At 44.4% G+C, this 25,120-nt stretch overlaps 1 protein-coding gene across 1 annotated transcript in view; it reads left to right on the forward strand.

The window, feature by feature from the left end:
• The window catches only part of LOC131668107 (mushroom body large-type Kenyon cell-specific protein 1), a 67,250-nt gene that overhangs the window by 15,346 nt on the left and 26,784 nt on the right, over positions 1–25,120 (forward strand). The window contains exon 2 of the mRNA XM_058941985.1: positions 14,659–14,894. Within this exon, the coding sequence (XP_058797968.1) occupies positions 14,801–14,894 (94 nt within the window). The 5' untranslated portion in view covers positions 14,659–14,800. The remainder of the gene's footprint in view (positions 1–14,658; positions 14,895–25,120) is intronic.

A 25,120-nucleotide genomic window follows, 5' to 3' on the forward strand; every position in this document is an offset into this window, starting at 1 on the left:
AAGGTGAATTTGTTTGTAAAATGAAAAATCTTTATTTATTCTTCTACATCAATGTCATCCCCTTCGAAGTAATCCCCTCCCGATAAAATACACTTATGCCAACGTTTTTTCCAATCCTCGAAACATGCTAAATAGTCCCTTTCCGGTATAGCCATCAGCGCCTTCTTCGATTCAGCTCTTATCTCCTCAATCGACTCGAAACGCGTTCCCCGGAGTGGTCTCTTGAGTTTTGGGAATAGCCAGAAGTCACACGGAGCCAAATCAGGCGAATACGGTGGTTGCGGAACGATATGCGTCGAATTTTTGGCGAAATGGTCACGAAGAACGAGTGCAGTGTGAGATGGTGCATTATCGTGATGCAAAAACCAAGAGTTGTTGGCCCATAATTCTGGTCTTTTTAGACGAATTGCTTAACGTAAACGACGCATAACGCTCAAATAATATTCCTTATTAACAGTTTGGCCGGGTGGAAGGAATTCATAGTGCACCACACCACGAAAATCGAAGAAAACTGTCATCATGACCTTGATTTTTGAACGACTTTGACGTTCTCTTTTCGGTCTGGCCTCGCCTTTAGCACGATATTCGCTTGATTGGTCGGTTGTTTGAGGGTCGTAAGCATAAATCCAAGTCTCATCTCCCGTAATCATGCATTTGAGCTTGTCCTGATAGTCAGAAAGCATTGTTTCACACACATCAACATGGCGACTTTTTTGCAAGAAATTGAGCGTTTTCGGTACCAAACGAGATGTGACTTTTCGTAGGCCCAAATGGTCTTTCAAAATTGTTTTCACAGATCCTTCTGATATTCCGATCATATCAGTAAGGTCTCTAACAGTCAACCGACGATTTTCGAGCACTAATTCCTTCACTTTATTGACGTGTTGGTCATCTGTTGACGTCGATGGTCGTCCGGAGCGCTCCAAGTCATCAACACGTTCTCGACCCTCTTTGAAGTCTTTGTACCACTTATAAACATTTTTCTGCGACATGGTAGAATCACCAAAGGCCTTCCGCAACATCCTCAACGTTTTCGCAGCCGAAATTTCATTCCGCAAGCAAAATTTGATGGCACTTCTTTGCTCAATTAAATCAGACATTGTAAAAATCGAAACATGCACTCTTGGTCGTTTGGTAAACACAAGCGTAAATATATTACTGATGATGACATTGACATGAAATTTGTCCCAGATGTCATTCGCAGTCCTACCAACTCAAGACAAAAAGAACTAGCCCGAAATGTTAAAACCGCGAAGTTTAAATTGAAAATTCACCTTACTTTTTGCCCACAGTAGTATTTATCAAGTTTCAGTTACAGCAAAACTGTATCGACGTGCCTAATTGTATTAGAAATCAGAATAGATATCGGGATTCACCATTATATAGCAAGATTATATTTCAATACATTACGTATTAATTCTTGGAAATAATTAAAAATTTCTGTTGATAAATCTTATATAGTTCAATCATGGAAATAAAAATACATGTTCCACCGTTAAGTGTTGTATACCAAGATTGAATTTTAGTACGTTAAAAGCGCATTATTCGAAACCGATATTACTGTCGATGAATCTTTTGTAAATTAATTATATAAATTAAAACGCCTCCAAAAAGCACAATTGGTAATCGAAAATTCCTTGTTATAACAGGTTCTCCGGTTAGGCTATTAAAGAGCACAAAGCCACGAGGATAGGTGAGAGAGAGAGAACGCAAGAGATTGTCGATATGTTTAAACGTTATTAAGCCGAAAACTTTTTGATCAAGGGACACGTTGAAAAATTGATAAACCCACAGGTGTAACAGCTATAATGGATCACACGCCAATCATGACTTTTGCAAACTTTCAAATGTAGAGCGATGAGCGCTGATTGCTCCTGCGCGATATTTCGTAATTTCGTTGACGTCAATCGAAAACATTAAAATTTCCGTCGCTTCCGCGCCGCGCTGCAGCTACTGGATTTTAGTTAAATTTTGATTTGCATGATTCGATTTCAATTTTGCTCTGGCTTCATTATTTTAGACGCGTTTGAAATGTGCATCGACAAGCTCGCGCATATTAAACAGATGAAATTTCATTAATGCTCAAACTATCGCCCCAATATTCCCTGCAATTTACAATTCTTGGAAAATATATAATCGAAGTTGTCAATAACAATGCTAATTGAAAATATAATAGGCTATTATTGTTATTATTATTATTAATTAATAATTTGCTGTTATGTGATCGACACAATACAATTTAATACACTCCATTATTTTACAACTGAATCCAAGAACATTATCCATTTACAAGTGACTACCCGCAGATTAAAATTTGTAGAATATGGCTTGATCCGTGTTTGTGCCACTTCCGCGATGCAGTCGTTACTAAATGAAACGCCACTGTAGTCGTCGCAAATACCTTCGCGCACGGAATCAAAAACTTTAGGTCCAGGTGATCAAATTATAATGAGCAGAAACTGATCACGTTTGTGAAAAAATTAAAAACAAGGAAAAAAGGGAAGAGCGTCAGCAGAGTACAATCTCACAGACGAAGAGTGACAAAAGGAGTAGTAACCGTAGTAGTAGTGGTAGTAATAGGAACGCAGAGATATATGTCGGGTTAGCAGCAGCAGAAGCAACAGCAGGAGGAGGAGGAGGAGGAGGAGGGGTAGGGTGGACGAGAGAGCGGCATGCGGGGCGCGGAGGGAAACGAACTGTTGCTTCAATGCGAGAGGAGGAGAGAGAGAGAGAGAGAGAGAGAGAGAGGATGAGCGCTTTGCCTCCGTGACTTAGTTTTAGGAAATTCTATGGAGAGAGTAGGGATTTCACCGGCGCTGCGAGCGAGCCAGATTGCCTTTGCGATTTATCGATCGACCCCCTCGTGCCAGCCAACTTACTCCTCCCCTGCTCTTTCACTTGCGAGCTTTAGCTTGCGCGCCTTTCTCCCGCGGAAGTGCGTTTAGACGAGATGAGTACGGGCTCTCTCTCTCTCTCTCTCCCTCCCTCTCTCTCTTTCTACGTTTGCTTGTCACTGGCAATTGTGGCCTTCTTGATTAAACTTTTGCCAATCGCTCCAAAGCTCATTGTCAGCAATTGAGGCGCGCGCGTTTTAACAATTCAATCCGCTGCGTCCACGCGCCGCGACAGAAATTTGCGTGCGCGTTTGTAAACAGCAAAACTTTTCAAGTCCCACTAAACCACTTGAGCTTTCGAGCGTGTAAATCGTCCCTGGAAGCGAGCCAAATTGGGTCTAAAGCAGTTTTCGGCGCTGGCAAGCGCTCTTCTTTTTTTTCGGCGCGTGCTTTCAAGTTTATTGAGCGTAAAATGATTGCACTTGAAGCTCTCTCGCGGTGTGTACCTATGGCCGCATAATTAAAACATCGGCCCTTTCGAGTGCAGCTTCCGACACTTTCTCTCTTGTTTACATTCACCTCCGCTTTATTACGCGATTAAACGGTGACGGAAATCAAGCGGGCGCGACATGAAATTCGGTCTAAATTGCTCGTAAAATTAGATTCGAGAAGTAGCCGAACAAACGAACGAGGAGTAGTTCGAAAGTAAGCGGAGCTTGCGCGCGTATGGGCGAGACAGGTCGGAGTAAATGTATCATCCGCGGGCAACCGAAGCGAGGGAGTCTTGAGGCAGTGGCGGCAGCTCGCACGCACTGAAGCGACACCTCGTGCGAAAAAAGACGTCGTCGCGCGGTTGCGGGGCGCCTGCGCGACGACCACGGTGCACTTTGAAAATTCGATACGGCAACACGCGCACGAACGTACACACGGGCATACACACGCGTAACGCTGGCTTGTAGTCGGCGAGCCGATCAAGGTTTCGGCCTATACTTAAAGTTTTAGCCTAGGGCATGGTTCGGCTGGCTTCGCTCTGGCTGCGTCATACGACGAGCGCTCGTCCCCCTCTTTCGCGCGGGATTCGCCCTCGTCGCTTGCCGAGCTCACTGGCCAGCTTTCTCGTTACACTTGACGTGACTTCCAAATCTGGCCTAAGCGTGTACGCCCTTGACGTCTCTGTAACTCGCGCTAAGCTTCTTCGTTGCGCGTCTTCGACAACAAACTTTTTGTTCGTTCCTAATTGACATTGTGATAATGGAGCGCATGCCTAAAAATAGACTGGTGCGCGACATAATTTAAGAACATTGACCGAATTGAAGAGGCACGATAGGTCAATATATAAATCGATGCGAGTTGAATGACACTTTTATCTCGGTGTCTCTTTTGAATATACAATTTTAAACATAACACTGCGAAATTATCCGCGTATTAATTTACACAAATGAGAAAGTGATAAGAGGAGGCATACAGGCGATAAAACAAGTCTTACGCTCCGAAGTATTGTAGACGCTGGGGAACAGACGAATCGCACAGTTCATTGACTTATTCATTTCTTGCTGTCTCCTCTGGAGGCGGGTTCATCGTGGGTGTAAAATTTAATTAAGGGAAAAACGCGTATTTCTGATTTCTCGATCGTTCCAAATTTCATTCGCGTTCATTTCTTTCTGCTTAGCAATGAAAAGCACTTGAATAACCATCGAAAATTGGAGCGAATGCAGAGGTAACAACCGTTGTAACGACTCCCAAACGTCCAGTTCGGATCTATAAAAGCAAACGGAAAAAAGTGTACGAAAAAGAGAGAGAGAGAGAGAGAGAGAGAGAGAGAGAGAGAGAGAGAGAGAGAGAGAGAGAGAGAGAGAGAGAGAGGGCGGAAAGCGAGCCATAACGTGGGTAAAATGGAAAAAGCTTTCTTCCAGCTGAAGTGCAATTTTCGCCTGTCCCGCAAGATTAAACTTGTCGAGGCGAAAAAATTTCGCGAAGGGAGGGAGGGAGACAGAGCGAAAGAGAGCGAGCGTTAGCTTGGGCAACAAACAATAAACCACACATACACCCGCACAACGAACAATAAAAAAGCTGGTGCGTGGAAAAAAACCGACTGCTGTTGCTGTGGGGGGCGCATCACATAAGAAAGAGAAAGTACATACGAGAACCCACACGCGCGCGCGTACTGCGGACAGAGAGGAGAAACAAGGAAGCCGAGGTCCAGAGTAAAAAAGGAGGAGCAGGAGGAGGAGGAGGAGGAGGGTGGTAGGAGGCGTAAAACAAAGTAACGACGAAATGCACTTCTGCCATCTTGGGAGCGCCCCGCTTTTTCCGGGCTCGTAGCGTAGAGCAGCGCCCGCCGGCCCAAAGGGAATAACGTCGAACGGAACGTTAAAAAGCGAAGGAAAGGAGAGGTTATGACAGCCGAGGTATTGAGCGGATCCTTCGTTAAAAGAAAGCAAAAAGAAAGAGAGAGAGAGAGAGAGAGAGAAGAACGAGAAAGGGGTGAGACGAGAGTGAGAGAGAGCAAGAGGAGGGATGGCGCTGGAAAAAGCGGCAGTGGGGGTTTGAGGCCAAGTAACCGAATCCCTCCACTACTGCTACCAGTAGAGGAAAAAAAAGAGAAGCTCCGAGAGAGCAAGAGAGAGAGAGAGAGAGAACCAACCCAACCTCCCCCGAGCCAGCGACGTTGCGTGTGCGGCTGCTCTGAAGAAGAAACATTCGTGCACCTTTGAATTTCACCTGGTCGCCCGCCTGGAAGACCGAGAGCAGCTTAGTTTTCAAGTTTTTTCACATGGCTGTGTTGGCGTTTCAGCTACTGCTGCCGCTGCTGCAGGCGACGCGGCTTTTTTTCGAGGCCAAACTTTTCCGACTGCACTTTTTCCTACGACTCGGCAATGACGCTCTTTTTTTTTTCCCTCGCCTCGTCCTCGTACTTTTTCATTAGTTGCAGGGTTGTTTCGCGCGCAGGCTTGTAACGCTGACGGCTTCTAATTTCTTATATCTTTTCTCCAGTTGCACAAGATTAGCCTGGGCTTTTGCGCAAATTAAATATGGTTCGAGATAACCGCCAGTCCGGCTGTGAAAATTAAATTTCGGCCTGGAATAACAGCAGCGCACGATGCGTAACGGGCACTTTTTAACGAAGTTAGCTAATTAACCTGCAAGCCGCCAGCAACGCACACCTCGTGTCGATGCCGCTAACCGACCTCGAACTAGTTGAACCGTCAGCGGCGCATCAACGCGAGCCAACGCACATGATGCTCCGCAGACATGTGCTGCTAAAGATATACCTTATTTTTTCTTTTCCTTCTCTTCCATACTCACGCGTTCTCGCGCTTGTGTGCATATCTGGAGCGCGCGCGCGGGCAAGAGAGAGAGAGATTCTTCGTGTGCACCGAGCGAGAAAATTCGGAGCTCCTTTGGGCTTCACCAATGCGAGAGACGAGATGCGTTATATTTTTTATTTCGTTGAAAATCTACTGCATTGGCTGAAAATGGAAAAGAAGTAAGTTGATTAATTTTACTTGGAGAAAGCTGCATATATATATATATATATTGTTTAATTTTCAAAAAGGAGAAACGTTGTTAGCTCAATGATAAATTGAATAATTTTATAAATTAAGAGTGAGTTTCGATTATTTTCAAAGTAGCAGGCAGCTCAAGTCGACGTTTTTGTCAACCTCGTTTCGAGAGATACAACATTTAAGACAAGTCAGCTGGGAATACACTACCAAAATTTAACGAATTGAATTTTCGTGTTTCATTTTAGTGATTGGACTACAGTATTAAAAATGTATATGTTGAAATGTCATAGCTGTTTTCGATGTTCCCTGATTTATTCGAGCACGACAAGTATTACTTTAAAAACCAAATAAGTGTTTATTCGTCAAACTAGAAAAAAGACGGCGCGTATATAGAAAATCCGAATATGTGATGTCAATTCGATGCCGGCTGCGAAGGCACATCGCGACAGCGTTTTTAATCAATACTCGTCCATAGAGCATTCAATTTCCTTATGCTCGTAATGAGAAAAAACATACACTGCACGCTTGGGCTTGATGCATGGTGGGAGTGCGCGTGGAAAATTTAATGAAAAGCTCATCGATTGGTCAGACAGCGCTGTCGCGCTCGCGCAATGTATTTTTAGCAGATTAAAAGAGCAAAAAAAAAAAAAAGAAAAAAAAAAGAATAAAAAGAGAGAAGAAAGAGGAGGCTTCACGGATGGAAGGGGGGAAGCCCACTTCTTGCCTATATGGCGATGCCATTAAACGTCCGTGTGCATGCGCGGACTATACGCCGGAGCCTCAAATAGTGCAATCGTCCTAATGACAGCGCAAACGCCCTTTTCCCTCCTCCACTTCTCCACTTGAGCCTTGAGTGAGCGAGCAGACCCTCGATAAATTTCGAAAGATCCCGCAGCGAGTGCGTGCACTGTCCAAGGTTGGAGTTGATGAGTTTTGAGCGAAGCTGTTGATTCCGATGAGTATCGTTGGTGTTTGATTGATTCAATTTGCTCTACAACATTTCTGCTCGGTTCATTGAGATTTGCAACAAAAAAAACGACATTCTCGCGGAATATTGTTTCGGAATGAATTTTACAGTCGGATTGAAATCTAAAATCCAAATAACTGACAGTCAAGAACGGAGAGGGTTAGTTTGCACGAGAAGGCAGATTAAGCCAAACAATCGAGCAAGTTTCTGTCCTAGCCGTTCCATTTGCCCTATTAGCTTGGCGTGGCTATAGAACACAATAATCGCGCAGGCAGGCAAGAAGCGCAGAGCGTATGTACATGATAAATAATGAAGGTGATTTGGGAAGTTGGCGCGCGCGCGTCAGCCTATCGATATGACTATTCGGTAATTGTCTCGCGTAGGAAGCAATTGCAGCAACTAGAAATAGCCCGCGACAAGAGGAAACCAAAGTCTTTCTCGCATGAACAATTCAGCGATATGCAACTTGAATTGTGACTTGAGGCTCTTCCCCTCAGTTTGACCCTTCTGTCCGGGCGCGCGTGTTCCGAGGAGGAGAAGGAAAAAGTTTGCGACGAAACGGCAATCCGGCGCAGCGTGCACGCGATGCCACGCGGATGTATCATTAGGCGGCTGGCGGCTGGCGGCTGGCGGTGGGGAGCCGCGTCGCTCGCCGGCAGCGAACCTAAGGAAATTGACAGAGCTGACGTTGTCTCTCGCGCGATCGATTTTGCCAGAGGGAGAGCGAAGGTATCGTGAGGCGTCCGCACGCGTGACCGAATTATCAATGCCGAGGATCAAATGCATTTAGCGCTAGGCGGCGGCCTCGCCTCGCACACACGCCGGCATACTTATGCAGCCGACGATCGACATCTCTCCCGCTTCCCTCGCGCCGCGTACACGCGTCTTTCTCATCCGCTGACGCGCGCTCCCGCTCTCGAAATTCATTACCAAGATATCGCCCTCGTCCTCTGCCCATACCTCGCCGCCGCGCCTGATTATTATGCCCTCACGGCTCTGCTTGCATCTCCGATTTATTTCATTAACTGTCCTACCCCGTGCGCTCCACTAATAAACTAGCGACACTGCTCCCAAGTACACGAAAACTTTGCAGTTTCACGATATCATCGCGCATTCCAATGCCTTCCCTAACGTCATTTCCATCTATTTCCTTCCTCGTAAACTGTACACCAGCGCGATGTCTATTATTACTTTGCAATTCCAGTCAATTATTCGAGTATCGATCTTCCGCATCTTTTAGCGGCGTATGCGCATAGTTTAGATATGCCCGAGATAATCGACCACGTCGTAGCTATCGTTTTTTATGTCAATGTAAATATCACATTTCAAATGACAATGTGCAAGGCCAACAATTATAATAGTTGGCGTACGAATCAAACGGGATTGCGTTAGTTTCTGTTTGGATAATTCAATAAATAGCAAATTTGCAATAGTACAAACGATATGGTGGTATAAGTGAATTGCCTGTTTCCAATCTACGAAATGGATGAGCTGCACGTTCTTTGACTCGTTGTTTTTTTTTCGCCAAAGAAAATCGATGTGGAAAATTAGGCCGATTGCATGTGCGCATTGTATCTCTATACATGTCGTATAGTACATCGTGGCAGCGGCAGTCACTTTCGCATGAATGCAATTTTTCATCGAATCGACCTCCTCTCGAATTATTAATGTAATGATAATAATCTAGGAGTAATGAGTGTTTACCGTTCTATTCCGCAAAGAGCATTTCATTTGTGTATATATATTTTTTCGCGTAACAATTGCTTGTCACATATAAAAAACACAAAATGTCTTTTATTTATGCGAAATGGCACGAGGTGAGTATTACACCGCAATGGTAATTATGAAATGATAGATGACGTACTGGAGCATGTAATGCTGGAAAATAGATACATCTCGTTACTCCAGCAACACGCAATTCTCCGTTTCTCTTTCCTTCCCTTGCATACTGAGGGGGGGGGGGGGGGAGAAGCAGTTCGCACTATCGCACAGCAGTAGTACATAGCCGATCGTAAACTTGTTTCGGTGTACACCCGCCGCGCCGTGCCAGCGAGAAATTGAGCTAAGGGAGTGAGTAGTATGCAAGCTGCACAATTCGAAATTACGCTATCTCTCTCTGTCTCAGGTTAGTCAATGAGTTGCTCATTATAGATTTGCTGCTAGAAGCAATGAGAACTCATTACTTCGGCTTTGGATTTTAATTTAGCGAATTTTAATTTGAGCGTCTTAGAAAAATTGCAAAGGCGACATTTACAACGAAGGAATAATAAAAGTGCGAAAGAGTAAGAAAGAAGAGAAGAGAGTGAATCGGGCAATTGGTTGGTAGGAGGTAGGATAGGTCGGAAGAAGCCCCGTCTGGCAAAATGACGAAACGCAAAGCATTCACCTTTGACCCCTTGCGCGCATTGTGCTGTGCGAGTCAAAAGGCGAGGTCGTCGTCGTCGTCGTCGTCGTCGGGAGACACTTTCCCGCACACGCAGGCACACCGACGCGGCCGCGTGTAGGTGGAGTTGCGCGCACAGGGAGACACGGAGAAAAGGGAATTAGCAGCGAGAGAGAGAGAGAGAGAAAGAGAGAGAGAGAGGGAGGTTGGCGAGCCGACGGAAAAAAGGCTCTCGGGCGCGGCTTACATAAGCGAAAGAAAAAGAAAGAAGAAGCGGCGGCGGCGGCTTCGGCAACGGCGGAGGGTGTGCGAAGAAGACCATCGCCGGTGGTGGTGGTGGTAGTGGTGGCGCTGCAGCCGCCAGCGCCGCGAAGGGATGATGCAGGTGGCGAAGGAGGAGAGAGCGCGAGAGCGCGAGAGGCCGCCTGCCTGGCCGCTCGAGGAAAGGACGCTACTACCTATTGATCGCCGATTCTTTTTCTCCTGTTGCATATTAGGCGCCCTCTCTTCCGATTTTTTCTTTTTTTTTTTTTTTTTCGCAGTCTCCCTGCCTCCGAAAGATGAGAGGCCGGCCTCTCCTCCCCCACACTGCCGCTGCTGCAACCGTCCTCCCTCCACTCGCCGCTCTCTACTCTTCTTACCGGCAATGTTTCATTTCAAGTAGTACCTTCCTGTTTCGCGCTCGCTGCGGCCGCGGCGCCCGCCGGGCAGGAGGAGGGTGGGGCCATCGCGACTCACCGCTGTGCCGCTGCTGGCCACCTACTACTACCCCTCGATCGAGATATACCTCTCTCTCTCTCTCTCTCCCTCTCGTTGCCAGAGCTACTTTCTTTGTGCACGCCGGGGATTTGGCTGCTGCTGCTGCTGTTGCTGCGGGCTTTTTACAAACGTTTTTTCTGACAACGCCTAAAAGGGATTATTGCTTTGTTTGATCCCTACTCGTGAATCAGCCGTTCCCTACGGCTACTCCTACTGGTCTTTCCTCCTGATGGATTAGTTATATCGATTGGCTCAATTCTTTACGAATGTTGCAATATCTACAGTTCATTATACTCATTGTCATGTTTTTAAAGGCAAACTGTAGTATGTAACGTTTCACGTATCAATTTTTATCAAGGCCAAATCGTTATGAAATCATGTGAAATTTTTTAATTTTATTGCGGTCGAAACCACAGTTGGGAAATAAAAATTTATGAAGGTATATTGAGTGATGATTTTTAGAATGAGAGGAGATACTTCGGAACATTGCCTCGGTATTTATTACTGACAAATGCTCAAACGGAAAACTGTATATGTCCGTAAAAACATATCGATTTTTAATAGTATCGGGTAAAAACAGGGTAGAAAAAAATTAATATCAACGAAATCGAAAATATTGGTGAAAACGTAATATTTGCATTACTACGATGACAATAATTTACCTAATAAAACTCAACTCACGTATAATTTAGCTGGTATTTTTCACGTAAAATCCTTGTATTCTCAGTGAAAAAGTAGTAAAAACGAGATGAGCGCAGTTGCTCGAAAAACATTTACAACGGTGCACACGAAAAAAAAAAAGAAGAGCGACAGAAAACAAAGCTCGGTTATTTAAAGCAAACGCGCGTGCAGCCGCTTTTTCGGCAACGTGAATTTAATTACTAGCCACCCCCGTACAGCCGTAATAAACGCGTCAAATAAATTAGTTTACTCTGGAGTTAAATAATTTGCGCGAACTGGCCGCGGGCAGTGAGAGGATGGGTGGGGTAGTGAGCGGAATTTAAATTTAGACACTTTTTTTTTTGTCGGCCGAGCGAAAGCAGGCCGGTTAATGCGATTCGTCATGCCGTGAAAATCCATGCAAACGGGCTTTTCACCCCCCCCCCCCCTCCCCCTCTTGTCTCCCTCTTTCCGTTCATACTATATAGCTCGCTCGTTCGTTCGCTCGTGGTCAACTTGTTGCAGCTGTGCCGCCGCCACTGCGAGGTTGTTTGCCCGTGTATAATGCACTTGCCGAAAATCACATTTCCCAATTGTAATTTATCACTACTGTGTAGCATTTGGTATACTCAATTAACTAGATAATTCGCCATTGATTCGCGACGATAGTTTGCGATACAATCTTTTTCCTGAATATAGGTCAAGTCAATTTCGATTCGCGCAGAAAGACGTCAGCCGGGCTCGATATACCTAAAATTTAATCCGACCTCAATTACATACCTAACATATAGTCAATAATAAATAATGCGTTTAACAGAAGTGTCGCCATTTGCTCACTTTATTTTTTATTCACGTATCAGATATAAATCTGATTGTTTGCATTCAATCAATTGGAGCGCAAATATGAATTAATTTTTATACATAAACTAACGTTCAATCGAACGAAAATGGAACTTTAATAAAATACTCACGATCAGAAATATTAGAATATTGTTATTCAATATCAATATTCTAATGATTAACTAGTATTGATTACAAGCATATAGGAATTTTCTCTTATTTATAAAAATTGCATACAAATGTGTACATAAAAACTTAATCAAAAAAAAGCTCAATAATCATAAGGTAAATACAATAATAAAAATAATACTAAATTTCATCATAGGAACTGTCATATATTCCTTACTATCCATTTTTACAGTTTTTGTTTAACTATTTTTTTAGTATCACATAAAGCTTTCAGGTATTCTATTAAATATTTTAATAGCAACAATATAACTACTGGTTTGTACATGGTTCTGCTAATTTTAGGAATCTGAACACTGTCTGTTGTTTTGCTATTTAAGTTGCTACGTTTTGCAGTTAGTTTCAATTAATGATAACATAAGGATTTTAGTGCATAATGTTCGACAGGGATAATTTTTTTAATAAATTTATCTTTACTAATTACTTTCAGAAGTTTGTTGTTTAAGTGTTGAAATGAGTATAAAATACTTATTACACGCACACACACACACGCGCGTGCGTACCACACCCATGATATTTAATATGTTAGTCAGTCAATTATAATGACGTCATTTATTATGAATTGTAATCTTAATTTTTGCAGGTACACTTACTTTATAGGTACCAAAAATTATATAGACTATTTTTAATGACCGAAAATGTTCATGTTTTATAGTATTGTTAATGATTAATGATAATTTATTAATTTTTAACTAATTTACTACGTATTCAAGTAATTTATTCATTTTTTCCGTAACAATATCCCAATTTGTCCGACATTACAGCTGTGTTATCTACCTATACTTAATAGAATCATTCCATATGTTTTTAGCAAGTCGTTAAGATACAATATATAACATAAAAGTGGTTCCAGTATTGCATCCCGTTGATAATACCCTATGTAATTTCGATCATTTGATAGTTATTAGTTTCATTATTTAATCTGACTCTTCTTAGATCGTATGCTTTACCTTTTTTCCGTTTCTTCAACATTTCTTCCACAGTCCGTGCGCGACGATTCGATTTACGCACGTTCAGGAAAGCCAGCATACCTCAAAACTCGTCTCACACATATCGTATCGAAAAATAAAATTAGATACATTTGCGAGAAAGGATTTCAACTTCGTGTGATCTCTTTAACCTCACTTTGCTTGGGCACAAGCGTTCGTACGAGACTAAAAACATTTTCTCGTACTATTATCGAAATGTACTATTACAATAAGATATTACGATCCACCGTATGTTTTAGCCAAATCCAAAAAGGCAACAATCGTTGAAACACTCGTATTTATATTTTTGCTTATAATATTACCTAGTATGTTTGATGCATCATTTCTTCCAACATTCTTGAGAAAGCTATTGTTAGATTATATTTTATTAATGTTAATAAAGTGATGTATTCTGTTATACATGAATCCTTTAAATATTATTCCTTAGTTGAAAATAAGTGAGACTATCACTTTGTTAGTTTATTTTTGCTTATCTATATAATTTAGGTTAATTTTCATTTTTTTTAATCATGTAGCCAAACAGACATATTGATACATTGACTTAATATTAGTAATTGCAGTTTTTGAAACTTTTGAACTTATATTTTTAATTCTAGCTTTATTTTTTATTTTGCACATTACTTTTGAACATCTTATGCTGTAATATAACGTAAAAAACAGTCCTATCAATAAACTTTAGTTATTTCATTTTTCCATTATTTTAATGTTTGATTTTGTCTCTTAGCTAACGTCCGACATAAAACTAATTATTCAAATATTCTGATATTACAATTTTATTATCACTTCTTTTATTTTTATTGTCAATTCAATCATGTATATTATTACTTTTGGACTTAGTTTTTGCCTAATTTTTGATTAACTTTTTTCTACGATGACTTAGGATTTTTGTTATTCAACTCGAATTACTTTTAATCACATTTAAATTTAACTTCTTTAATTACAATGTTAAGTACCATATATACGATTTGTATTCATGTTTTAGTGGTGTATTTAATGGTTGAATTTATATAAGTTATATAATTGTTCTTTAGTATTGCTCGAGATAATTATTGCTTTAGTAATCAATTTATTTGTCGGAATGTTGTTTCATTTCTTTTTATTTCATTAGTATATTTCGATATCTTTATGCAACTTTTATTCCAGCAATTATTAAGTCAGTTGTTCAATTTGAATCTTGCATTAATAAATTCTCCTAATTGGCGTTTGTTGCAGTGTTTTTAGTCGATTACAATTAATGCAATTAGAATAAATATCTTCCTTTTCTGGAACCGCATTATTTGTTCCTAAGCTAATAAATAACGAATAGCAATAGGTGATTGAATTTATTAATTTATATGTTTCATAATTTAATATATCTGATTCAACAACAATGTTATCAGTACGAGAGCGTGACGTTTCGTCGCTAGATGATACCGTTATATTCTTAATATTATTTCGTTAAACATTTACTCATTGACAAAAAAATGGTTTTTCGACTTTTGATTTACGTTTAAGTGTTAATAATGGAGAATATGTGTTTTTATGATGATACAAGGTGGAGGTGGCGAGGCTGCGTCGTCACGGACTCGTCGAGGCGTGGAGAAATTTGGAGGCATCGAGGTGGTGGCAACTTGGGCGAGCCCTTGAGAGCCAAAGCCGGCCGGGGCACATAAACACCCTAAGATGTGATTTTAAAAATGGCGGATTGCCCCTATGCCCGCTGCATACAGGAACGCAAACACATTCGCCGGGAGCTGCTGCGATGGACAAAGAATATGGTCTTCGTAGTCGGTAAGCCAATCGCATGCAACAACATTAATCAAATGTCTAAAGGGCAAACATTCCACTGCGAATATATGCGAACATACACGAAGCGATTTTTAAACCAAGAAAATCTAGGTCATACAATTCATTGCATTAGGTTCTTTTGGCCGCGTGCACACTTACACTCGCCCGGACGACTTTGCGCGCGATGTTTTATTGATTTTGTTTCCGACGTCGCACCACTTGCTTGTTGCACGCGCTTCTCTCTCTCTCTCTCTCTCTCTCTCTCTTTCTCTCTCTCTTTTTATTCCAACTTGCACTCTCGTGAAATGCCCTTCTCTTATGTATGCGTGTGTTATCGAAATTTCGCGCGACAGCCCCCCACCCCCTTTGTTTTGACGTATTACTGCTACGAGCTGTGACACACACGAAATGCACGGTGCGCATGGCATGAGTGCAATCATGCAACCGCACTTTCTTTCTCTCTTTACCCTCTTTTTTTTTCTTACTCTTAGACTGGCAGACATTATGATATGAAAAAACTTCTGATAGAAATAAAAGATTTGCGATTTGCATTTTAATTGATTTGTTTTTGAACTTTTTTTCCTCTTCAGAGCGTCAAACTTGTTGATCAATTTTCGTCAGTTATCACGATAACAAAAGGAGCTGAATCAGATAACGCAAGTACGACGATATTGTACGTTCATTCGCGCATAATTCATAATGTTCGCGTCAAACTAGATGTGTGAACGCACGAGGGAGTGAGAATTCGTCGTCGCATTGTCGCAAAATTACACACAAAAGACGAGAGAGTGAGAGAGATGCATAATTTTCGATTATGCTCGGAGAGTATCTTTTATTTTCGATTTGACGTGTTTGGGAAGGGGGGGGGGGGGTCGAAAATTAGGTAGCGAGGCCCTCAACAACTATTTAAAGCTGTGCAATACTCATACTTTGCCTTGGGAGTTGTTGCGCCTGTCGAGAGTTTGCTGAGGGAAATGCTAGAGTTCGTGGGATTACTGCCGAACGGCGAAGCGACACACGACATTGAAAGGACATACGGATGTGATATTGATGCTGCAGTATAACTTATTGCACGCTAACGACGTTTGCAAACTCGCCAGTCAAGTTAAACAACCTTGATTCCTATATATATATACACACACACACACGCGCGCGCACGCACACACACGCGCACGCATATATATACATATTCCTGAATGAACTTTGCAGACTTTTAAATCTGATTTATTCTGACCATAAACTTAGGCTGACCATAAACGCCTGTTACTACTGCATACTCGACGAAAAAAATCGGCTATAAAAAAGAATAATAAAAACGTTGTGTCGCGTGTGTAAACGGTAAAATCGTTTGCCGCTTTTACGTGGGTTGGGTATGTAGTACGTGCATTCGCATTCGGAAGCCCTTAAATCCGTTTGGGAGGCTGAAACGGCTCGAATCTACACGTACACCGAAAAATAAAAAAATAAAAAGAAAGAAAAAAAAAAAGGGAAAAAAGAACACGCAAAAACGCGGATAGTAGCACAGCACAGCTGCGCTTTGCTCTCTCAGTCGTGTGCGCGGACAGGCTGCATATACACACGTTAGTAGTAGTCGAGTCTACTCGTGCACGTTGCCGAGCGAGCGAACGCCGGCGGGATACCTGTTGCAAGCTCCCACCGCCAACATAGAGAGAAAGAGAGAGAGAGAGAGAGATACGCGCCAAATCCGGCGAGCTCTTTATGCGCTAGGCGAAGTCTATTCCTACGCCGGGCGTATCTGCCCTCTTCCGCCGCGACGACAATGACGACGACGACGACAACGATCCCTCCAGCCTTTGAGATCATGTTCCGCAATTTCTCTCTGTCTCTCCTCTCGCCATCCGTTCTGACAGATGTTCCACAAGCGTTTTTTTTCGCTGCGCGCATCCCAAGGAATCCCGTTGGATTTGCGTAGACGCAGCGCTGTTTTTCCAAACGAATTGACGATCAAACAACGCGCTCAATCAATGAAATACACGAGGCACGCATACGAACTCGAGCGCGAGGCAACGATTTGCTCGTTCGAACAATGTCAATTGGCGAATATTTTTCCATCTCTTTCAAGCTCCGCAGCTGCTTCTCTGTTCATTACGACTCATACAGTCGCGCGCCGCTGTAGCTATAGACCCGACTCGTTCTTTCGCGCTTTGGCTTCTTCAACTGTCCGTCTGCGCTTCATAGTCTAACGGGCTTCTTCCAGCTGTGAAGGCAGCAAAGAAAGCTTGCTGGCGTTGGCGAAGACTTGTTTGGACGGAACCTGTTTTTCGGCCTGATAAAAGCCAATTCATTCCCGCAAACAGAAAGGCGCGCGCGAGACCAATGATAGGCACTTGAAAACCGCACGTACCGTCCACAATGGGCTACGCTGCTGCGTCTACTTAGTCAAAATCATGCCTCGTAGACGCGATGCGGATAGCGACTGCGCGTATCGTACCTATATAGACGCGTGTAGGATGTCTCACGCTCGCTTGCTCGCGAGGATCTCGCCAGGAAAACAATGACCCCGCATCCGCACAAAAGGAACCGATGCTGTTTTGGCCCGCGAGTCGCCTCGCCTGTACATACGCGCACAACTTTGCGCCGGCTATAAAAGGTCTTCCTCCGCTAAGTCATATTACGCGCACCGCAGTATGTGGCTGTGTATATATGCTCACTCATTATTTCCTAGTGTATACGGCAAAGCGCGTGAATATAGCGGCCGCGGGTTCTTCTTCGTATTTTTTCCTACGGCTGTATCGAACAAAGACGCGCATTATCTTCTTTTTTTTCGTATAGAAAAAAGTCGCAAATTTATGAGAGCATTTTGCTCATTGTTGTGCGGAATCTATGCGTTGACTTTTGTGAAACTGCACAATTAGAAGTCATCGGTTGTGTAGACGAGTAATTCAATTACAATACCGAAATTCGAACAAATGTAAACATGTGAGCTTTTTCATGGGAATGGAATCAGTGTAGCTGTAATCTCCATACAAGCCCGGCAATGTTTCTTACTGTCTCGCTCAACACCAACGCGTATCGTTAACGCCCAACTCGTCACCGAATTTGAAACTCTGAAAAGCTCGTATGTCTCTCTTTGCTTCGGTGCCTCAATCCAGCGCTGCTGTTGCGTCTCTCTCTCTCTCCTCTCCTAAAGTTGCCCCACCGTAGCGTTGTCGTCGCGGCGAGAAGCAACAGCGTAGACTCTCCCTCCGAAAACGTGGCGTGCGAGGGATGGAAGCTCCGAATCCAACCTCCCACCAACATTCAACTCTTGTGAAATATTCCCCTTTTGTTTCCCCTCAATGGCTTCGCGCCCTCCTCCTCCTCCTTCCACCAGTGCCACCTTCTCCGTTACCTCCTTCTCCTTCTACTTTTCTTCTCACGCATTCCCGCTCGCACACCACTGCATTTCCCTTTTCCGCACCCGCACCCCTGCCTTGCCGTGTATCTCGGAGCACCCCGAGATTCGGAAGATTCGGAGAGAGAAAGATTCGTTCAGGGAATTATCGAGTTTTCGGAAAATGTTTACACTAAAATATTTTTCCTTCGCGGGAACGTCTTTCAGCGTGGTTATTCTTAATGTCTTTTTTTTCTATAAGAGGTGATTACACAAAGATTTTCCTGAAAGGAAGACAATTTTGGCTCGGCTAAGAAATTCTTGCCGATGGCTTTGGCGTGGTTCACCGGAATTTTTTTAATGAATCTGAAAATTTTGTTTACCTCATCAAACAAGTTGCTCATCTGACAAATGAAATGGCGAAGTTCAAAGTGAAAATGCCTAACAACGGAAGCATTAATGAAAAATAACGGACGGCTTTGTAAGCTCCCCGAAAAAAGCGAAGAGTGCGCGGGAGTAGGGTTGGTTTGGCGAAAGGTGCGCGAGATAGGAGAAAGTGGGGGGTGATTCGACGAGCGTAAAGAGTGCGAGCTCGCTCGCGGCGCGCATCGGTGCACGAGAAAGAAAGAAGGGAGCTTTCGACTATATGTGTGCGGCGCTGGTGCCTTGACCGCACAGACACGTAGTGTGAACGCGCTTCTCCTCCGTCTTATGCTCCCTTCTCGCTCCCCCCTCCCCCCCCATATCGACGTGCACTATTCTCCGTCTCTGTCTCTCTATTAATTCCCTTGCCCCGCACTCGCCGCTCGCGCAAGAGAGCTCGCGGATCTTTTTTACGCCGACGCTCTTTATTACGCTGCGCTCGCCTTGTAACGCTCGTTCCAGAAATTTCTTCTCCTCCCTCCTCAATCCCGATCTTTCTCTCCCTCTCTCTCTCTCTCTCTCTCTCTCTCTCTCTCTCGTTTTGCGTTTCGTCACTCCCGACTATCACGGTATAATGGTTTTCCATGCTTTTTTGTTTGTGTGTCGAAGAGACGGGCTAGAGCCTAATTATCTCGATGGCACTTCGATCCGTCCTTTCCTTCAGTGCTGCTGTCCGTGCGGGCTCGAAAAGTTGTTCCCATCCCCGTCCTCCATACTTCTTGCGCAGAGGAATCAGAAGCCATTAACCTCGCTGCTGCCCCGCCAACGAGCGCCGCAGCGTTGAGGATGCCAGGCGCGAAACAACATTATCGATTCTATCGCCTGGCAAAATTGGAGAACTAGCTAATCTTCGGCCTTGTTAAAGCGAAAAATGCAGACTCCGCTGCTCCCCTCCTGCCCTTCTCCTCCCACAGCTGCTTTTGTTGCGCTTGGAGAAAAATAGAGCGCCCTTCAGCCTGCTCCTCTCGCTCTCGCTCTTGTCATCTGCTATATTTCGGATTATTCTCTCTACTGCGCGTTCGCTTTCCTTGTGCCCGAGAGGCACGTTTTACCTGGAAACTCGCTGAGTGCCGCGCACAGCTGTGTAATGTCACCCTTGTGTGCTCCTCTTCATTAGTCGCCTCCAATTTCATTTCCCAAGTTTCGCCATCCGCGATTTTTGGCGAGCTTGCTGATTATCGCTGACCTTTAGGGAGTTGTTTTATGTGCCATGTCTGCTGTTCCGAACATCGCAGCACTTTTAATGAGTTAACACCGAGCTCCCGTTCTGCAAAAAAAAAAAAAAGAAATATGGTTTCGAGTGAATAAAGAAAGCAGGGTGTTTGCAAAAGAGTCCAAGTGAAAATAGTGCCGTAGCTAGAGAGATTCGATCGGAAGAGTAGTGGTGGCTGCAGGCTGAGCAAAATAATCGGCCGCTTGTTGCTCGGGGGTTTACTGGCGCCGGTTTGGCTGTGTCGAAAAAGCCAACTCGAGCTTGCAACTGGTTGGTACGCTGCCTCGGCTATCACTTAATGACCCAGAGAAAAAGAGAGAGAGAGAGAGAGAGAGAGAGGCAGACGTGGAAACTTTCCCCCGATCGATCGCGCTCGGCTCAGCTCGCGTGCATCTGGAATGGCACGTGATGTATATTGCCAGCGTGCAGCTACGCGTGGGATGGCAGTAGGAGTAGTCGCTTTGTAAACTCGACCAGTGAGTGAGGTGTTATAATGGTACGCTGCCAACGAGAAAAGAGAGGGAGAGGAAAAGAGAGAATGTGTGTGTGAGAGAGAGAGAGAGAGAGAGAGAGAGAGCTAATATTATGCAGATAGAATTTTCGGGAGGCTAAAAGGTTTGTGCAATGTGTTATATACCTGTTGCTTCTGCGCCGCAGCTGAATGCAGCTCGAGAGCACGAGCTTAGCCCGCTTTCCACGAGAGTTTGACGCTGAATGGAAGCTTTTCACAAATTTTTCGACTGTTTGCTCCAGGTAAACGCGTTTTAACCGCGAGCAGACAAAATGCTTTCCACGCCCTATGTTCAACGAACACTCGGCTTAAGAAGCCTTTCGAATATCTTTCTCGAATCTTCTCTTGTTCGTCATTTTGACTCTTTTTTCCGATCCGAAGCGTAGACTTGCACAGGGGTGCGGCTATAAAAAATGAACGATAAATTACGCCGAGCTCGCGTGCGTAGACATTAAAGCGATAACGAAAAATGCGTTGTAAAAAAAGAAGGAGAAATAAGAAAAAAAAAGCGCGCGCGCGGAAAAGAACAGTGTGCGCTGCATGAAGTGTGTGGAGCGGGTGGTTTGGGAGGGAGAAAATATTCTTTTCCAAAGTAACCGAGCGAAGTGGCACTCGGCAATAAAACACGTCATAAAAGCCGCGAGAAAAAAAAAAGGGAATTTCTCGTGCTTGCGAGCGCACGCGCGGAACTTAGCTGCCGCGACGACGAAAAAAAAAACAAGGTTGAGAGCACACCCGCAATCTTGAAAATTAGATCTAAGACAAATCCTACTCTGGCCGCGACTACTAAGACTTATCCTTAAGGGCAAAGAGGCGCAAGCAATCGCGAGTGCGCGAGCCTTCGCATAACCCGACTTTCAAGCTTTATAAGGGTAATAAAAGAGGCCAACTTGAAAGGCTTACCTACGCCAGATAAGATTTCTGGCTGCGCGCGTCCTCGCTTTTCTTTTTCCTTTCTTAGCGGCTTGCAGCTTTTTATTTCTCGCCCAGCCCAGCCCAGCCCAGCCAGCCAGTCCGCTGCAACGCGCATAAGCCCAAGTGCGTGTCTCTACTGCCAGCAGCGCTTATTCGGTTGCTTGTCGTAACTTCGCCGCGCGTTGGGCCATCATTTTTTTAACGACACGCACGTTATTGGAATTTCCTCTTTTTTTTTTCAAGAAGCCGCTTCTACATTTTTTTAAAATTACATGCAATGCTCGTGCATTATATTCAGCGACGATCTGAGACTAGTTATTGATTCATCAATGGGATGTCTATAGATGAAACCTATGCTATACGTCAAGTTTAATTAATTCACAGAAAATTAGTGGTATATAGATAGTGTCTACGCGTGAATATTGATTGTAGTACTAAAAGCCATGAGCAACATGAAAAAGCTTCAGCATCAGGCACAAAGTGGCAGTTATGAAAGTCTTATCTGGAATAGTTGTACGTAAAAGAAGCAGCGGCAGCGTATAGCGAAGAAAGCAATCTCACTAGAGGGCAATAAAATTTTGCAATATCGATTGGGCTTTGCAAGGTGGGGGCTAGGAGTAAGAGAGTGGGCGAAGGGTCCGAATCGTTAAAAACGAAAATAAAGCGAGGGTCGTTTCACGTACAGTTAGGCAGCAGGCAGCAGCAGCAGCAGCAGCAGCAGCGCAGGAGTAGCTCTCCGTTGGGCGATGCGCGTTCTCCTCCCTCCTTATCTGCTCTCGGCAGCTCGAGAGAGCGAGAGCGGGGCACATAAAATAAAAAAAACGACAGAACCTGCGCGCCTACGCCCTTATACATCCGGCGCGTTTCTCGAAATGGCCTTTCGTTTTTTCGCGTGCTGGCAGCGCCGTTGCTGCTGCTGCTGCTGCTACAGTGGTGGGGAGATCGTTAAGAGAGAGGCATAAAAAAGGGTGCGCCCTGGCGGCGGCGACGGCGGCGGTGGCGGCGGAGGGAACAATAAAAATTCGCGGAAAAATCGCGCTCGGCGAGGGGTGGTGGTGGCACTGGTATAGCGCACTCTTTTGCTCTACGTAAACACAGAAAGAGAGAACGAGACTGGTGGGGGGAGAGTCGCGCGTGCGTAATGAGTGGGAGCGAGAGCTTTCGTCGTCGGAGGCAGTAGTGGGGGCCAAAACCCTCCTCCCCTTCTCCTGCATCTGCAACCCGATTGACCTCGCTTCGGAGGGGTATACTTCCGAGGATATCGAAAGCACCGCACCAACACTACCCCGCAGAGGGTTGAATTGACGAAAATGACGCGTGTAGCGCGCTGGCAAAACCATCCCCTCTTCGAATGGCGAAAAAAAGGCCAGCGAGGAGAGAGAGCGAGAAAACTCCTCTCTCTCTCTCTCTCTCTCTCTCTTTCTCTGTGGACCCGCTCCGTGGTAGCTGGCGTCGTTTCCTTCGCGCACGACCCTTTCTTTTTTTCTTTCGTTTTTTTTATAGGTGCGCAGGTGTGCGCGCCCGCGAGACGACGACGGCGACGAGCCTTACTCTTCGTACCCTCAGTAAGCGACTGTCTTTGCTTCCGTGCGGAAAGTTGGCTTGCCAGTTTAACGCCGTGCTGCCGCTTTTTCTTGTTTCGTTTGTTTAGAGAGATGGTCGATTCTTGTGGTGGTGACAGTGGTGGGATAGCGGAGCTGCAATGACTTTTGTCACCTCTGTCCGCTGACCGAGAGCAGGCCGAACGTGGACGGTCTTTGCTGTAAGTGGCATTTTGGCTTTTATAGCACGCTATTCTATTTACTCGACATTACCAAGCGAAATTTCTTTTTCATTTCGCGAATCGTTCGTCTTCGTTAATCAACTGTATGTTGCAAACCTATGTTATATTAATCAATCGTTAAATGAGTAAATATTATCAATGCCACAATTTTTTCAATAAATTAAAAAGAGTATAGTGCAAGAAAATCACAAACTTCTATCGAATATATTAAATTGTAATTGAATAAATCAAGACATGTCTTTAAGTAAAGCAGAACTTTTGCATAGAAAATGATGCGTCTCGTGTTTAACTGCAACCAAATGCTGTATACTTTCATGATTTCCTAGAACAATTTCGAAAAAAGAGATAAACTTCAATATCATTTTCGGCTTCTCGATTCATGTTACAATCACTACTCTATGGGGACACTGAAGTGCACACAGGCTTGTGATAGACGCGTCTCGTCACGTGATACAGACTGATAGCCTTGCACACTTCTATGCATGCCTCGAGTGTTACGTTTCGCCAGCCTGAGGAGAAATTACGTTTTATTTGAACGTTCTACTTTTTCGTCTTCGCAAATTGATAAAAAAGAGCAACTAACGAGTGAATTTTTCGTTTCGATTTATAATAATAAATCAGCGTCGTAAGGAGCGAATGTTTATTTGGAAAAAATGCTACTTTGATGAAGTATTATTCGGCACGAGAGAAACGTAAAATATTCGCGCTGATCAGTCCGCGCGTGAGTTTTCTTTCATGACGCGCGGATATATCCGATAGGTCTTCAGTCCTCTTTTTTTTCTTCATTCAACTCTGTCTATCCGTGTTTATTCATTTTGCTTCTCGCCACTGTTCATCGCCCCGTAGACCAGCAGAGTTGCAGTTTACCAGCGCGTAAAATTGCTTCATTAACGTCGGCACATCGGATACGTCTGTTTCTCTGCTGCTCGCATCACGCAAGATAAACATCCGATCGATTCTCGCAAGCTAATTAAAAAAGAGCGCGGCGAAATGACGTGTTCGCATTCGCGAAAAAACGAGCGAGGGCGAGCGTGTCGCTCTTGAGCCGGCATTAGAAGAAAAGCCGCGTCGGCTGCACTCCAGAAGTGCGTGCACCTAGAGCACGTGCTCACTCGCGGCCTCTGCATATAAAGACAGCTGCCTGACTCCGCTCTCTCCGTCTCTCTCTCGTCTTGTGCGAGTGAGATCACTCGTGGATTGCTCTTGCGCTCTTTCTTCCTTGTGACGCCTCTGCCGCCGTCGCCGCGCCGTCCGTTCCCGTCTTCTTTGAAACGGCTTGCAATTTTCTGCGCTTTTTCAAAAAGCTCCGAGATTAAGCACTCACTTACGGCGCTCTCTTTAGTAGTTTTACAGAAAGCTCAGCAGCAACCTGCGTAGTGTAGCTCTCTCTCTCTCTCTCTCTCTCTGTCTCTCGAGCTAACTTGCTTGTTGGGTGTATTCACCGCGTTATTTGCGCTAACAAATTAACCAACTTGCAGCGAGAGAAGAGAGCTAATTGCCGGTGTTTTCTGGCTAATTACGTGTGCCCTATAGCCGGAGCGTTTTGCAGGCGAAAAAAAAAAGTAAAAAAGCAAGGGATCGAGGTGAAATGGTTTTACGTAAAATATCCGAAAATACAAAGGCGCAGAATGGGCATGCCAAATGGAAAAAGAATAAGCCGAACAAATTGCATGTGCAGAACGAACGAGTGCCAGAGAGATCTCGACTGCAAGATAAGCGTCTCTGTATCTCCGGCTCTGTCTGTCCTTCGTACATTTCGCTCGTCGTATGTGCCAGCCTGCCTCACCGCTCTCTCTCTCTCTCTCTCTCTCTCTCTCGATTTTCTGGGCGTCGTGTCGCCGCCGCTCGGCGAAATTTCAGCACACTGTTGCTCCTTCACACACACACACACACACATACACACACACACAACACTTCCCACTACGTCTGTTTACGTCTTTGTGCGCGTGTGTCCTCTTCCTTCCGAGCGTGACCCGGGAGATTGCATTCGCGCCGCCGTAAATTTTTGTTTGCGTCTACGTACACACGTCCTTTCTCGCACGCTTAATCG

This window comes from Phymastichus coffea, unplaced genomic scaffold (genome assembly GCF_024137745.1).
Source record: "Phymastichus coffea isolate CEN01 unplaced genomic scaffold, Cenicafe_Pcof_1.1 PCOF00074, whole genome shotgun sequence".
Taxonomy (NCBI): domain Eukaryota; kingdom Metazoa; phylum Arthropoda; class Insecta; order Hymenoptera; family Eulophidae; genus Phymastichus; species Phymastichus coffea.